At 39.3% G+C, this 16,645-nt stretch overlaps 1 protein-coding gene across 10 annotated transcripts in view; it reads left to right on the top strand.

Moving 5' to 3' along the window:
- ADD1 (adducin 1) overlaps positions 1 to 16,645 on the top strand; it is a 56,334-nt gene that overhangs the window by 17,939 nt on the left and 21,750 nt on the right. For all 10 annotated transcript variants that reach the window (XM_090139718.1, XM_031588308.2, XM_031588309.2 and 7 more), the window contains exons 2-5: positions 9,907 to 10,119; positions 11,201 to 11,363; positions 12,468 to 12,619; positions 15,717 to 15,797. In XM_090139718.1, the coding sequence (XP_089995844.1) occupies positions 9,925 to 10,119; positions 11,201 to 11,363; positions 12,468 to 12,619; positions 15,717 to 15,797 (591 nt within the window). In that variant the 5' untranslated portion in view covers positions 9,907 to 9,924. The remainder of the gene's footprint in view (positions 1 to 9,906; positions 10,120 to 11,200; positions 11,364 to 12,467; positions 12,620 to 15,716; positions 15,798 to 16,645) is intronic.

The raw sequence follows: 16,645 nt of genomic DNA, 5'->3' as shown, positions 1-16,645 counted from the left end.
TTAAAATGTCAGGAAAGCATTTATGTTCCTGTTCAAAAATGGGTTTTGAATTTCTTTGTCATCTGGAAAAGCTTTTGTTATTCACAGTGCTTTTGGAAAGCACAGGGTCTTGGTGGCATCAACAGTAGTGGATGTTCACAATCGTTTAATATTTTAAAGCAAGAATGTTTTTATATGTATGATAACATTGGGTGTGTGGGTGGGGTTTTTTGGTTGGTATTTTCTTTTCCCCAGGACACTGATCTGGCATACCCATTTGTTTCCAAAACATTTTAAAATAGGTAGATTTTTGTGTCTGATTTTGGAATGTCCAGCCTCCTTTACTTAAAACAAAACCAATGTAGTACCATTAGGGTTTTACAAGTAATATTTTCTATATAGGAAAAGTGTAATCATACTGCACAGCAGAGGGGTCACAGAACATCATGAAGGAAGAAGAAAGGTACCCTTTCTCAGTCTTTGGTCTTTGCACCCAGCCCACTGTAATTTAGGGAACCTGTAACTTGTACAGTCATGCATTCAAATAAGCACAAGAGTCTTCTGCATCTGTTTTATGGTTCTGCCTGAAGCTGCTTATGAGCTCCCTGGTTCTCATGCAGTGCTGCAGCCTCTATTCTGCAGTGGGGAAGAACCCTCACTGTTCCTCTTCACCTGGTGTGTTAGAAGAGCCCTCAAGTTACTGATGGACAGTGGTAAAACCTTGTCCTCTGTACTGGGTCTGAAGCCACCTGCAGTGACTGTGTATCTCCTTGGGCTTGCAGTTCTATGAGGCAGCAGCAGGCTGCCCTCAGATGAGTGCCACCTCTGTGTAAGCAGATGGCTTTCCTTCCAAGGGACTGCCTGGATACCACTGAGCGATTTGGGATCTTTCATGTCTTCAGATCTGTTGTTTCCCAGGAAAACTTGATTTCAGGTGTGTGCATATTAAAACTGTAGATTGATTTTTTTTAATTCCAATTTATTACACTGGCAAATTAAATATCTATTTTTACTTCAGCCAGCTTGGGCTCTTCCCTTCATAAATTGGATGTCGGGGGCAGTTCTTTACAGAGAGAGAGGTGAGGTGCTGGCACAAGCTGCCCAGACAGGCTGTAGATTCTCTGTCCCTGGAGGTGTTCCAAACCAGGTTGGATGGGGCCTTGGGCAGCCTGGTCTGGTGATAGATCTGGAGGTTGGTACCCTGCCTGTGACAAGGGATTGGAACTTGATAATCCTCGAGGTCCCTTCCAACCCAAGCCATTCTGTTAATCTAAATGATGTATGCATTTGTGGTTTCAACAATTAGCTTTGGAATTGAAAGTCTAGCAGCTATTAACTTCATTTTGAGACCAGTGTTTGTTGTTGGGTCAGGCACTTGGATCGGTTTGTCTCAAGCTTTCTAAATACCCATGGCATAAAGCTGGGCCCTGCCCTTAGGAGAGCCGGAGCTCAGATTTGCCCTATGCTCAGAATTGTGTGGGCACAGCTTTGTTGGCGAGTTCAACGCGAGGCCTGGGAAGTGCATGTGGGTTCACAGAAACCTAAAAATAACAGGACTTGGGTTAAACCTCTTTATTTGTGTGGGCTTGTGATCCTTACTGCAGTAAATGTACACTAGCTTTCTGGTGTTACCACCATCCATGAATACTAATAGTGGGGAAAAAAAATTAATGTTGCATTGCACTGGCTGCAGATGCTTTTGACAAAATTAAAAGATGAAAATGAAAATCAATGACAGCTATTCCTCTGTTATACTGGGGGGTGGTGTAGCTGATCCTGTATGACATCAGTGACAACATGTAATGCAGCAGTTAAGCAGGGCTAGGAAAACACTTTTCACCACTGCTTTCTGTTCAGCAAACGTTATCGTTTTGTCAGTAAGACAAAAGACAGAGAGACCTTGTGTCTACTACAGCCAATTTTATTCTACAGGCTGTTCACACAACTTTAAAAATAAAAAGGGGGAAACACAAAAGTGAAATGAACCTAGGGAATTCTCTGAACTAAACAGCTAAATGCATTAGAGCAACCAGTGAGACAAGTGACGGTATTCAGAAACGCGCACCCTTTTGGTCACTGAGATTGGTTAGGTAAGAGGAACTTGAATTATTCTGATGGCAGGGTTGCACTTCATTAAAAAGAGATAGAGATGCCCTACCTGATCTTATGGAAAGTCCTAATCACAGGTTAGATCAGTGTGACCTGAGCACAAGAGAAGGATTAAAGAGGATTTTTGGTAGTCTTCTGCCTGACATTCACCAGCCTACCCTCAGGATAAGGTGCTGTATGAATAAACAGGAGGCACTAGAAGTGCTTTGGATGCAGTAAATAACATGAGCACATTGTGCATGTAGGAACTTTCTTTTTTTCCTAAAGCCTAAGATAGAAAGCAGATTCAGAGATTTCAGAAGCAGACAGAACTTTGATCTCAGCACAGACACAGTAAGATGTATTCTGGAAGCTGGATTAAAGCTTGTATTTTGAAAAGATTCATGAAGCAAAGACACAGGATTCCAGTGTCTGTGGATAGGAAACTTCCATCTTGATTCAAGGCTAAATGCATCTGACACTTGCTCTCCAGCATGAAATCTCTCCATGTTTTTCTTGGCAGGACAGACAGGCGCTCACAGCCCTGTGAGCAGCTCATCTTTCTGTGTACCCAGACAGGTGGAGCTGCTCATCCTGCCGAGGTAGTCCTTTACCCTCTGCTTCATTTCTGTAGCCACTGCACTTGTGTAGTAGTTCATGTCCTTTTTTGAAGTGTGTATAGAAGGACCAGAATTTATATCTTAACAGCATTTTTGTTTCAAGGTTAGGGAAACTAATTTTGCTGCTTGATATTTGTTATTTTATTTGGTGATTACAGTAGGCTGTCTGGTCACAGCACTGTCTTTGCACCTCCCGGTAGTCATTTATGGTTGCTCCAGAATTCAGATCTTGCCTTTTCAACACTGAGTAATTCTGGCATAATTTTCACCTCTGGCTGTACTCCTTTGCATTAGCTGGGCTCAGCTGAGTTTTATTGTATTATGTTCTTAATTTGGTAATTCTGAGGTTTTTACTTGAGAAGGTTCTTGAATTGGAACTTGGGTTTTCAAAACAAAATTGCATACAGATCAGCTTCTTGTGGTATTTGACAGGTTTTATTTGGCAGTGTGAGCTTATTTGATGTCTCCTTAAGCCCAAGTTCAGTGAGCAGCAAATGCCGTGTCAGTTCCAATGCAGAAACAGCTTCATAAAAGAAACGTGTCTGAAAAGCAATGGTATGATTCTGAACCTCAATCCTGAAGCCTGTGTTGTTCACTGAACTGTAAGGGGTTATTCTAGGGGCAACCAAAGTCCTCAGAAGCAGCCATCGTGACCACAGGTGGTCCCCTGGTTCAAGGTGTTTACGTAGGGGGAATTTTTCTGTTAGGTGAACAGTATCACTTCTTATGTTATCATTGAGTCTTTAGAGTTGGAAAGGACTTTTAAAGGTCATGTAGCCTAACTCCCGTGCAATGAACAGGGACATCCACAGGCTAGATCAGTTGCCCAGAGACTTATCCAGCCTGCTTTCTGCCATCTCTGTCCTTAGTCATTCATGAATTTATGCACCGAACCTTTCCAGAAATGCAATATCAGAATCACTTGGAAAAAGTTACTGAATCCAAGAAATGAAAGCAAGGTAATTTTTCTGCAGAATAAACATTTTTGGTCATGTAAGCTAAAAGAAACTGCTTAGCAGAAAGTTAGGATTGAGAAGAAAGAATGAGGAGAAATTGTCCTGTCCATCATGAAATGCAAGTTCCCAGTTTCAAGAGTCATGCCTTTTTTTTTTTTAATCTTCTTCCTTTCAAAAGAAAAGCAATTTATGACAGTCTTTGTCTTTTTAAGTGTTATCTTTATTTAGAGCTAAAGCAGCTCTGCATTCTGTGCAGTTGGGCATTAGTCTGTTAGAAGCATTTATCTGGTTTAATAGAACAATTGCTATAGTTGTGACCAGGTAATAAGGAAGGACCTCGAGGTTTTTATTTGGGTGGGTTTGTTTCAGTTCTTCCCATGAGCTGGCTACAGTGAGACAGGTAAAGCCAGAGCTCATCAGCAGAAGCTAAGCTCAGAGTAATCTTGCAGTGAATTGAGTCTGCTATAAACCGCTGTGTTTTGTTTGAAATAATACATTTAGTTTGGTCCTTAGTCTGAATTGCCAATTTTGAGACTGTGCTGTGACTACAGCTTTTAGCAGTGACATTCTTTCACTTTTCCTGCTGATCTTTTCCCTAAAGCTGTCCTGTTTCATAAATACATGGAATTTGCTTGAATTTGAACTAGATTATTGGCTTTTTGCATGTTTGTAATCATTCTAAGAGATTGTTTTAATGTAAGAATTGGAAGTGCCTTTTCCTCTCATCCTGCTTGTTTCTTAAATTACTGTCATAGATACTAAGGCATATTATACATCTGAAACACAACATTTCTAGAGAGATAAGCATGCAGTTGGTTCTCTCTGTATTTTGAGAATCCAGTATTTAACTGGCAGCACCTCTGTTGGTGACTGGGATGGTGGAGCCTTCATTCAGTACAACATAAAGAAGTGTTTGTGTTCATGAAGTAGTCTCTTCCTGCTCAAAAACAAAAAGCAGTGGAAATTTCGAAGATGCGTGAGCCAGGAACATTTGGTAAAGAAAATAATTTGGTTATTCATGATGCAAAGTACATTGTCTGTTAAGAAGTACGGTCATGATTTACTTTCTTTGTTCTTGCACTTCCTAAGATAGCGCCAACTTTTCCTCTTCAGAGTTCAGTAGGAAACATTTGAAATGGAAAGAACAAATCCAATGTCACTGGTGCCAAAATGTTCTCACTGAACATGATGGAAAGTGTAGTGCAAACAATAAATCATTCATTTTTGTATTATACTGGTAAAATAATTTTTCAGGGAGCAAGATGGACAAATTTTATTCTCAAGTAAATGAAAATTGTTAAAAATACAGAAAGCATCAGAATATGGGGTGAAGTAGTGATAGCATAACCTTGCAAGCAACTCTTTGCACAGATGCTGATGGATCCTTGCTGTCTGTAGGTGGGTGTTCAGACTCCTGACCATTTCCCTGCTGCCTGGTGTTGGTGCTGTCAGTGTGGCTCAGCTTCTTGGTGACCTCGAGTGGCACTGCCAGCAGCAGCACGTCACCCCAGCCTTCCCCTGTTCCCTTTCGCCAGTTCCTGCTGTGTGCCCCAGCTTTGTACAGCTCCCCGACTCCATTTGTTTCACATTCCCTCCTCCAGGAACTTCTCATCAAACCTTTTTTCTGTGCCACAGTTCTGCCTAGTGCTGGGGTCCCCATTTTAGGAAGGACAGGGAACTTCTAAGAGAGATTCCAGCAGGAGGCCACAGAGATGATGAGGGACCTGGAGCCATCTCCTTCATGAGACAAGGCAGAGAGACCTGGGGCTGTTCAGCCTGGAGAAGAGAAGGCTGAGAAGGGATTTTATCAATGCTTAATTATCAAACAGGCAAGTGAATGGGATCAGGCTCTTTTCAGCAATGCCCAACAGCAGGACAAAGGGCAGTGGGCACAAACTGAGACACAGGAAAGTCCATCTAAACACGAAGGAAAAACTTCTTTACTTTGCAGGTGATAGAGCACTGGAACAGACTGCACAAAGGGATTGTGGAGTCTCCTTCTCTTGGGTATTCAGGACCCTCCTGGATGGTTTCATGTGCAACCTGCTTTAGCAGAGGGTTGGACTGGGGGATCTCAGAGGTCCCTTTCAACGCCTCTGATTCTGTGAGTTCTGGGACGAGAGGAGAGAACTTGTTAGAGGAACCATCAGAAACAAGTGGGTGCAAAGCAAATTACTACATCGTTGTTCAGCTTGTGCTTCAGCCTTCTTTGCCAGTGACTGGAATTGTACTGGTGGCTCTGGGCCGAGAAGAGTTCTGCTGACTCACTTTCCAATTGGACGCACGCTTCCATACGAGTGTTTTGCTCACAGAGCGTTTTGCACAGGGGATTTGTAAGCTGCCAGGACAAGAACAAGTCACATTCTATGATTCTAAGTTTTTGGTGTTCTGTTCTGTAGGGTTTTTTTTCTCTCTTTGAAATGACTTGATTTTGCAAGATTTTGGATCAGATAACTCTAAACTTAAGTAATAATAAAAATAAATGAAATAACTGTACAGCTCTGATTTTATTGTTTGTTTAAGGAGGAGAATGGAGTGGGTTTCTTTTTGCACGTGCTGTTGTAGAGCTAGCAGTATGTTTAAAATTTTGTTCAAGTCTTTTGAGCTCCCTTATTTTGACACAAACTCCTTCCTGCTTCTCAGAGAGTGTTCTTATTCTCAGTTGGCCTCAGCAGACTCAAATTGATCTGCATTGATGTGAAGGGGTGTGGTTGGTCCTTCGGTGGCAGCAAGCCCTTAGATTAGATCAAGTCCTGTCTGGTTGCAGCCTCAGCAAAAATACTTTTCCTTTGGATGTGGAGGAACAAAAATAACTCATTACAAGTGAGTGCTATTTGTGATAGCAAAAATAAAATAATAATTGAAAAGAAAAAAAGACAACAGAAAAAGCACAGCCTCTCCCCAGCAACAAAAAGCCACCTGACCTTTAAGAGATTGCAGTGTTCCTCCAAGAAATGCAGATATCTGCCTTAGCTGAGAGCTTCTTGTGAGCCATTTCAGAGCTCCTCAAGGTCCATCATGATATTCATGATGGTGCTACAAGCTAAGAAACACTGAACCTATGAAGTCTGAGATATGTATCCCAACTTCCCGGTATTATTAGGAGCAATATTAACATTTTGAATGTGTTTATTGACTACAGGGAATCTCCTCCCAAATGCACTGTGGTTTTGAAAATCTGTATTTTTTTAGTTTGGAAATGTTACTGTGCCCTTGAGTTACTGCGGATTCTTATTGGCTTTTGCTGTCTTAATGTGTGTAGAATTATCGAACTGGAAGTGCATCGTCTGCTTCTCCTTACAGAGTGCTGAGGAGCATAAGCTGTATAAAACACTGACATTTTTCTTCTTTCTGGTTGTTAACAGGAACAGTTTTGTGCCATTCCTCTTCCAAACCTTTCTTCTTTTGTTCTAGTTTAACCTCCTAGCGCTTCCTCTTTAGGTGAATGGAGGTGAAACTCTCAACTCTCTCATTAGTTATAATTCTAGGGAAAAAAAAAAAAAGTAATCCTAAATATTAATAATAATTTCATAATGTTTTTTTCAGCAGTGTTTGTTGTCTGTAAATGCACTGTAAGTAGTATAAAGCTGCTTTCCTGACGGTCATTTCCTGACCGTAGCTGTGCACACAGCATCCAGTGAGTCCCATACGCTGAGAACTGGCTTGATGGCAGTTCTCTCATTTGATGCAGTGTCCTTTAAGAAATTTATAGCTTTTATGCACACACGTATATGAGATAAATGGATTTAATTGCTTCGGTGACTGTAAGCTGTGGTGTGAGTTTCACGGGTTTGCCCCTAGTGATGGATGCTGTTCCCTGTGATGGTCTATCATAGAATCGTGGAGTGGTTTGGTTTGGAAGGACCTCACAGCCCACCCAGTCCCAAGCCCTGCCATGGGCTGGCTGCCCCCACCACATCAAGCTGCCCAGGGCCCATCCAACCCGGCCTTGAGCACCTGTAGGGATGGGGCATCCACAGCTCTCTGCTGGAAAGTTTCTGCTCCCAGAGGAAGGGTTTTTGTGCACTGAGCTTCCAGCCGTGGCTTTCAGTTAAGGGTGTGGTGTCCCTGACACACTTGTGCCAAAAACAACAAGTAGCATGGCAAAAAGTCCATTGCAGCTTATCTGACTTCCCCGTCTGCTCTGCTTAACTGTTCAGATTCCTTTTATTTTTTGTCTACGCACACGTTGCTGAAGGTGTCACTGCAGAGCCCATTTGCCTTCCTCTCAGACGGTTTTTGTGGAAATTCGTGGATAAATTTCAATGGCTTCTGTGAAATGTTGTTGAGCACATTATTTTGTAATTCAAAAAGCATTACCTTTCTTGTCAGTAGGTAACACTGAAATCAACAATTGCTGTGATAGTTATATTAAAAGGGATTTTTTTAAGACTACGTAGTGATGGGGAGATGCCAGTAATTGTGGATATCAGTAGGACTGAGCTATGAAGTGGATATTTAACCTCTGCTATAAAAGGACTGCCTAGAGATGAATGCTGAATTTCCTGTTGATTATTGCATTCCAGATCCTTCTCAAAGTCCAGATTAGAATAGGAATAACAGGAGCTCAGTGCAATGCTGTGGTCCCATTTGGGGATTGCCTTTGTGAGGTTGCTGAGAGTAGCATGGAGCCAGGAGCGCAGATGTGCTGGGTCTGTGCTGGGCCATGGTGGGGGTGGTTGGGTCTGCAGAGGACCTGCTTGGGTCTGCAAGCTGTTCTACAAAAAAGAGTCAGAGGCATTGGGATTGGTAATAGAGCTCAGAAAAGAGGCTGTAGAATGCATTAGTGGGTGGTGAGTGATTTGTTCACTGCGTTTTGGAATGGCAGGCAGACCTATTTTCTAATGTAAGAATTAGAGGGGATGAGATCTACTGATTCTAATGCCTCAAAGTAGATCATTTTCTTCACTGCACTGATTTTGTTCAACGTATTTTGCATTTCAAAATAGCTTGCTTTTTCTGTGTGCATCCACATCTGAGGTGGTTTTAGCTAATAAATATGCAAGTAAATGCCTAATCCAGTTCACAGGCAAGCACAATTCAAGACAAGAAGCTAAAGAAAATTTTAGAATAGAGTTTGTGTCAATATTTACCAGCTCTAACATGCAGAAGGAGAATCATAATTTAGATGATGATACATACAATCTCTCCTGCTGCATCAGAAAAAGAATTGCAGTAACTTGCAGATTCTGATGGTACAAATCCTTGCAAAACTGAAGGTGTGTAATGAAATGAGCAGCTGAGATCAAGTTTTTCCTGTTTGAGCCCCTGGTCTAAATTGGTATAACTGAAATGAGTCTGTTTGATCTCAGTGGGGCAGGGAGCTACCGAATTTCCTTTATCTATTCCTATACCTGCAGGAAAAGACCTGCAGGTTCACTTGGCACATTTATTGGTAAAGTTGCTAAATACCACGAGGGTATGGGAATTCAACTTGGCATATTTTACATGTAATGTACATTATTGCTGCTTGCCAAACGAGTTAATATTTGCAGTTTTGTGAAGTACAGTTTGCATTGGTGACATTTTGCTAATCATGTGTGATGTGCAAAGAAAATGATCTTTTCTGAAAAAGTTGAATTTGATACATGATTAGGAATAAGAGATCCAAGTCTTAAGGTGTTGCAGGGGCTGCTTTATCAAACTGTTAATCTTAGAAGGCTTCATGAAATCTTCCAAAAAGCATTTTTGAATGAAGATTATAATGTGCTGTGAAAACTGGGATAATGTTACACAAAGGGGTTCTTGTGAGTGAAAGAAGGCTGCATGGATGAGCAATGCCAGCTGTTTTCAGGCTTTCTGGTAGATACCTGCAGTTGTTCGTTACATGTAGAGCTGAAATGAGCCCAGGCCAGGGGGCTCATTTCATTGACTTAAATGTCTGAAATTTTAAAAAATTACAGTGGATGTAGACATCATGTGTTGTTGCAGTTCTGTGTCTGACAAGATTTGAAAGACTTGAGCTTTGGAAAACCACGGTTTGGAGTCAGCTTCAGGAGCCGGATGTGGAAGTTCACATGGTGGTTTGTGTAGCATGTATCCACATAGTACATTCAACTTGTATGTATATTAGCCTACGTTTCTAGTCACATCTTTTAACACCATTTTTCTTTAAGTTATTGCTATTCAACTGCAGAAACAGTGCTTTTGAGTTTGGGAGGCCATGCTAACTGTAGGTGGATTTGAACTTTTTCTCTGAAACAAGAAACACGTACTGAGTTCTCCATTATTTCCTTGTTTAATTTGCTCATCTTTGTCCTCAGGTTCCATAAAGCCGTACTATGAATGGTGATTCTGGTGCAGCGGTGGTGACCTCACCACCTCCAACAACAGCCCCTCATAAAGAGAGATATTTCGATCGAGTTGATGAAAATAATCCAGATTACTTGAGAGAGAGGAATATGGCACCTGACCTTCGCCAGGATTTTAACATGATGGAACAGAAGAAGAGAGTCTCCATGATTCTTCAAAGCCCAGTAAGAAAAGAAAATGCTCCATCTTTGAAGCGATGAATTTATTATCTCTATTGTTTTCACTTTCTTCTAAAGTTAGTAGCCCAGTTTTTCTCACATTATCTGGTTGAAGTTTTATTGTCTGCTCATAAAGAAGCCTCTCAGACTTGGTTTCAGAATTCTGTATGTAATCACTCAGCATTCTTTTCATATCATCTATGTACTTACAGTAAAACATTTCTTTAAATTGTTTTGTATTTTAACATTCATTTAAGTATTGAAATCAAGTAACTCTCCTACGAGTAGCTTATGCAAACCAACTCTGTCCTGTGTTCAGTTTTTTGTCATCTGACATCAGGAATATTATCATACATCTCTTCCAGAAAAGGTGCACAATTGGAAGTATTGAATAATTTGAGGATTATAGATATTTTCCTAATGGAGAAAGTGCACATAACAAAGCTTATTTCATAAAGTTTATTCCTTTTATAGTAACTGATGGGAGACTTTAGATACAGAATGTGTTATGACCTGTCTTCAACAAGAATAGGGTTGTGGTGGATTATCTACTGGTTTTCATGTGGGACCAACTTCTTTGCTTTATAATTTACCTAATGATAGGAATACTTCTATTTCAATTTTCAGTATTCTTTTCAAAAGCAGCATCTACTACCAATCTTGTTTTCCTTCATCCAGTGATAAAGAAACACAAGCATGCACTGGTACAAAGTAAAGTATTGTTTTAAGATGCAGTGGGCATGTGTTCCTGCATGCCTTCTTGAGTCAGTTCCCTCTGAACCACACTGGTATATTCTTTTTCTTCCAACTACTTTTCTTCCAGATTTTGTTTTCTTTGGAGTAAATTGCATGTGTTACTTGGAGAGAGAATATTGAAATTTCCATTTACAAAAAAATAAGTTTCCCATATCACTGTTGCTATAGACAGCATCATTTTCAAATGAAAGTGTGCACCCAGTAGTACTATGCTGAGCTGTTTTGGAGAAGAGTTATAGCACATTTTCATTCAGGCGTTATATAGAAACTGTGTTCGAAAAGCTGAAGTTCGTGTGTATGTGCTTTACAATATGCAATGTCCTGTTGGCAGGCTTTTTGTGAAGAATTGGAGTCTATGATCCAGGAACAATTTAAGAAGGGGAAGAATCCAACAGGTTTATTGGCTTTGCAGCAGATTGCGGATTTTATGACAACAAATGTGCCAAATGTCTACCCAGCAGCACCACAAGGCGGAATGGCTGCGTTAAACATGAGTGAGTGCACATGAACGTAGAATAGTTGAATTCTCTTGTCTGAAAGGCTTAAAATGAAGACAGTGTTGAATGCTGTGAGTGTCATTGTGTTCTGTGAAGTTCAGATACTACCCCGTTCTCTCATTGGAACACTGCAAACAGAAAATGGATTCGTTTCTAAATGACGGTGATACACAGTGTAATTTGTGAATGTGACTTATATCAAAAGCCATCTAAAGTAGAATGTCTTAATTGAAAGATAAGCCTGATAAGTGAACATTAGTTGAAAATATAAGTGTTTTAATGTTTATCAGCTGGATTGTCTACAGGAAGATGAAACTCAAGTCATAGTCTGGTAACAGCAAAGGTCTTTGGAAACTATTTTTTGCAATTGAAATACTATTCACAGCTTTCTTCTGTGAAGTGAGAAAAGAAACATCAGCAGAAAAAAAAAACCAACAAAAACAACCCAAAAACACACACATGAAAAGAAGAAACCACCTAAGTATGTGTGAATATGTGCACACAGGTTTTGTGTTAGGATAATAAAAATCCCTGCATGTGCTCCAAAATAAATCTGTAGTTGAGACTGTGTCATGGCAGATTCTGTTTTATCACAGCTCCTCTGAATCATGCTTCTCAATGTACTGTAACTAGACCTAAAGTAACTGTAATGCTTTACTATAATCCTCCTCTATTTAGCTTGCATTTATTATTTCTTAATTAAATGACCTCACTAGGTGTGTAATTCTTCTTTCCAGGGATAAAAACCCATTTGTCTCAAAAAGTGGAATATTTGAGGTTACAATTCTGTGTTATCAATGAATAGTTGTATTTTATATGAGATTGATGGGGGGGATTTTACTAAAGAACTTATTGCCACCTTTACCCCAATGAACATTAAAGAAGGAAACTTGTGCTGGCTCTACCTGAGATCTTGTCAGAGATCTTAATTATATTGATATAACATACATTACGACACTATAGTAATTAAATCTTGCTTTCCATTTCTAAGGCTAATATGTTGATATTAACTAGCAAGAAAAACCATTCTAACTGTAATGGCTGTTATTGTGTTCTAGCTGACACTGAACACAACTGCCTTGTGCTTTCTTCTCTTCTCAGGCCTTGGCATGGTGACACCAGTGAATGATCTCAGGGGGTCTGATTCCATTGCTTATGAAAAAGGGGAGAAGTTATTACGATGTAAATTGGCAGCTTTCTACAGATTAGCAGATCTCTTTGGCTGGTCTCAGCTTATTTACAATCATATAACAGTGAGTATTGAATCAACAGAGAACTGAACCAATTGTTTTAGAATACAAGTGAACTGATTCCCTCCCTCATCTGTCTTTTTCTCTTTGTGTGGAAGAAGAGCAAAGTGGTATTGAAAGCAGTATAATAGTGAAGAGATTAGTCATTGCATCTCAAGAATAAGAACTGAAATGGCTTGGATGTCAGCTACTAGTCTGAATAGAGTCTTAAGAGAATGTATGTGAAAAGTCTTACAATGAAATTTAAGGTTCTTAAAAGACTGAATCTTTTAGTATCTTAAATGGTTTGAGTAATTTATGTATTATTCTGCAAGGTGATGTCTTCATTTTCTAAGTGCTAAGCCATCTTTTCATTTGTAATACTACTCAATTTCATTGACAATTCTCTACAGACTTCTTTGTAAAAGAAACCATAGTATTTCAGAACATGAGCGGACTGTTTAGCTTAATGTTGCATGCCAACAGTTTTCTTTGTGACTGAGTAATCGCTGGCATCCATAATAAGAATGACAAGGAGGTCAAATCAGGGAGCTTTTATGTGCCAGGAGGACGATCAACATGAGTGAAGTCACAGCTGTGGTGTACAACTAAAGTCAATTGTTTTCCTAGCAGAGCTGGATTGTTGTAGGGTTTTGTTCCACATAGTAGAGGTGGTCCTTGATGTATTTTCAGTTTTTAATTGCAATCTGAATGAAATATGGTAATTTAATTATTTCTGCTTTTTGAGATTTCAAGGTATATTATGAACTGATGAAGATAATAAGTGATATGAGTAGGCGCAGAATCAGGCAGTGCTTGATTCGACCATTTGGTTCTTTTACTGAGGGAACGTATCCAACATAGTGGTTCTTGTAAACAGCTTTGTGCCACCCCCTGCTTTTTCATACATGACGTGATAATTGATTTTGTAAAAGGAATATTAATGCTGTATAAGAATAGCAGGCAAGCAGTTTTAGAGATGGCTTTCTAGTGTCGTATTTAGCTCTGGGAATATTTGAGTTTAGGTATAAAGTTAAGTGTAATGAGGAGCTGTGTGCCTAGAGGCATAACTAAGACCATGCAATTGGGAAATAATGCATCAAGTTTGTTTTCTTTTACGAAGGAGAAGGAGGGAAAGCACAGAGAGCTGATATAATACAGTTAGATAATGTGTTAGCAGTTCAGTTGGAAGATAGGGCGTCTGGAGTATGAGATGTTGGAAATGTTTTGGATGTACTTTGCTTTTAAAGGACAGAGTCACCAGCAATCACAAGTGATAGTTAACTTTCTTATACAGATTCCTCCAGTGAATAGCAACCTGGAAGGTGACTAAGAGATATAATTTACCTTGAGAAGTTGATGTAGAACAAGATTGTTGCGTTTACAGAATAGTCTCATGTTTGTTCTGTGTGCTTATATATTAAGTGGTACTGTGGAAGTAAGGTGCTCTTTAGAATGTGGCAGATGTTATCACCTGATACAGAGCAGGATTTTGACTCCAGGTTTTCTGTTATTGTGAATGGATGCTCTAATTTCTAGGTGATTGCACTGAAGTTAAAAGCCACTAGTGTACTTCTTGGAAAATAGAATAAAAAGATGAAAACAGCTTTCTGTGAGGGATGTCACTGTATAAGATGGAGGAGAAAGGCTTTGTGAGAATATGAGAGGGCTGATTGCAATAGCTCTGCTTTTCTGGATCCTTACCAATCTGTGTGTGGAAATGTTCAGACTGGCGCAGTCCTGACGCAGAAGCAGAATTACAGTTACCAAGAGCTTTCATGTCAAGTAAAAGGATTGGGTGCCTCCAGGGTTAGGCAGAATTTGAGACAGCAGGTTTACTGCAAGTACTTCATTCACTTGGTCTTGGTTTGCTTTGAGGGCATAAGTTGTTTATTGGATCTACTCCTGAAGTAGGATGGTTCGGGAGATGCTGCTGTTTGTTTATCTTTTCATGTTCAAGCTTTCTCATTAGCTTTTGGGGCATTTTAATAATACCTGTTTTTTGTTTTGCATAATTAAGTAAAAGATTTTCTAGATCATTTAAAATTCTGCAATGGAGAATTATTTTGGTGATTCATAAAAGTACAGGTTAACTTGAACTAGCTGGTGCAGTTCAAGGCTCGTGTGTTATGGCACGTAATCAGCTGGTTATCAAGGAAGGCAGATTTGTAAACTTTCAGGATACTGATCAACTACTTAGTAAAAAATTTATTTTCCTGCAGTAGGAAGAACATATCCATTTAACGTTGAAAGTAGTAGAAGACCTGAGTGAGCAAAAAGTAGGTGCATTTTGAGGCAGTGGAACATTTGTGGTTGGATGAAATTACCTGCAGAGCTTCCTTCAAACTTCAATCACTCTATATTGACAAGTAGTAAAGTATGGAACTTTATAAAATTGTATCTAAACAATTTGTTTTAAAAGATCTCCATGGGCTCTGAGAAACACACTTCTGGCCCGATCTCTGAAATGAGCAGTTTTGTTATCATGACTTATTTCTTTTAATTCTCCATTTTAACTGTCCACTGAGAAACATCTAAATTATCTGTCCAGTACTTTTCATTGTACAGTGTTGAAACCGTTGCATTCTGAGTTGTGAATGTTTTGAAGTCAGCATTATTTTTGTATTACTAACTCAGTTATCTCACATGGCACCCCAGGACCAGTAGTGAAACCCTGTTCAGCATCAAGAAATTTTAAATCTGTTGGCCAAATTCTTATATTTTCTTACTTTTTCTTTTATACTTTCTATTTTACTGGAATGTAAATACAGTTGGAGTGTAAATTCATTCTTAAAAAAAAAAAATGCAACACCTTTTTGCATTTATCACAATATCATTCTTTTTATCTACAGTTATCTAGTTGTGTTTTCTACAGAACACAAGGACTTAGCAGTGTTCCACCAGTCTGAACAGCTGGCATGTACCTACCATCTGATTCTATTCAGTGTGGCTTAAGGGTGTTGACCATCTGTCACAGCATACGTGAAAGTTGTATTGCATATGCTATTGTCATACTTGCTTGTTCCATACTAAGGAATTGAAAGTAACTTTCATGTTTTTGGGCCTTCTTGTATGCTTTATTAAAATATTCCCAATAACTTTGCTTTTACTCTTATCTTAGGCCAGAGTAAATTCTGAGCAGGAACACTTCCTCATTGTACCTTTTGGACTTCTATACAGTGAAGTTACTGCCTCCAGTCTGGTAAGCAGTGATAATTTTTCACATTTGTAAAATACATACAGCTGAATATTTTCTCTCTAAGTGTTTAAATTCTGCCCTAGAGAATATTTCTGAAATTATTTTTTTTACATGTTTAGGATTGCTTTATTGAACATGATTGGCTTTGATACTGCTGAGGTGTCTTTAAGAAAGATTTCTTTCCCCATGTTCATCATCAGATGTCCTCCAGCTGATCTAGCTGTAAACAGGAACCAGATCTTTTGAATAAACTAACCACATCATGCCCTTGAAAGGAGTTGGCTGCTGAATCGAGCTTGTTAAGGGAAACAACATATATTTTGGACATAAATGCCAGTTTCAGTGTCAAGATATTCTGTCAGATGCTTAATTCAGTTGACATCGTTTAATCATTTAAAAATTAGCTGAGACTGCAGATAAACACTGTTTTTGAGTTTTAATACTAGTAGTTGGGAAGCCTTTTGTAAGCATTTGTCTTAAGTTTACATTGCTGATGAAGGCAGCTTGAGTTAATGCAGTGGACTTCCTTATGTTGGAACAAAATGGAAGCTTTCACACTACTCTTTTGCTTCGACTCCTTTAAAATCGGTAACCTCTAGTAGAGAGATGTGGTGTTTGTGGAGCAGTAACATTTCAGACTTGTGTTGCTTGTGACGGGTAAAGGTCCTAAATACTCCCCGTTTGGCTTTCTGTGAAGTTTGGCTGTTTTTTACACAACTCCACCTTTAATAGCCTATAAAATTTTAATTAAAAAAACTGTAAGAAAAAGAAATGAGAAAGACCTACCCTTTCTTGTTAGTTCGGATCTTTTAGAAGAGATTAAGGAACGCGTGCTGGCTTTTGTGTTGTTG

The sequence above is a fragment of the Phasianus colchicus genome, chromosome 4 (genome assembly GCF_987193195.1).
Source record: "Phasianus colchicus chromosome 4, bPhaCol1.hap1.1, whole genome shotgun sequence".
NCBI lineage: Eukaryota > Metazoa > Chordata > Aves > Galliformes > Phasianidae > Phasianus > Phasianus colchicus.
This window is presented reverse-complemented; position numbering and strand designations above follow the sequence as displayed.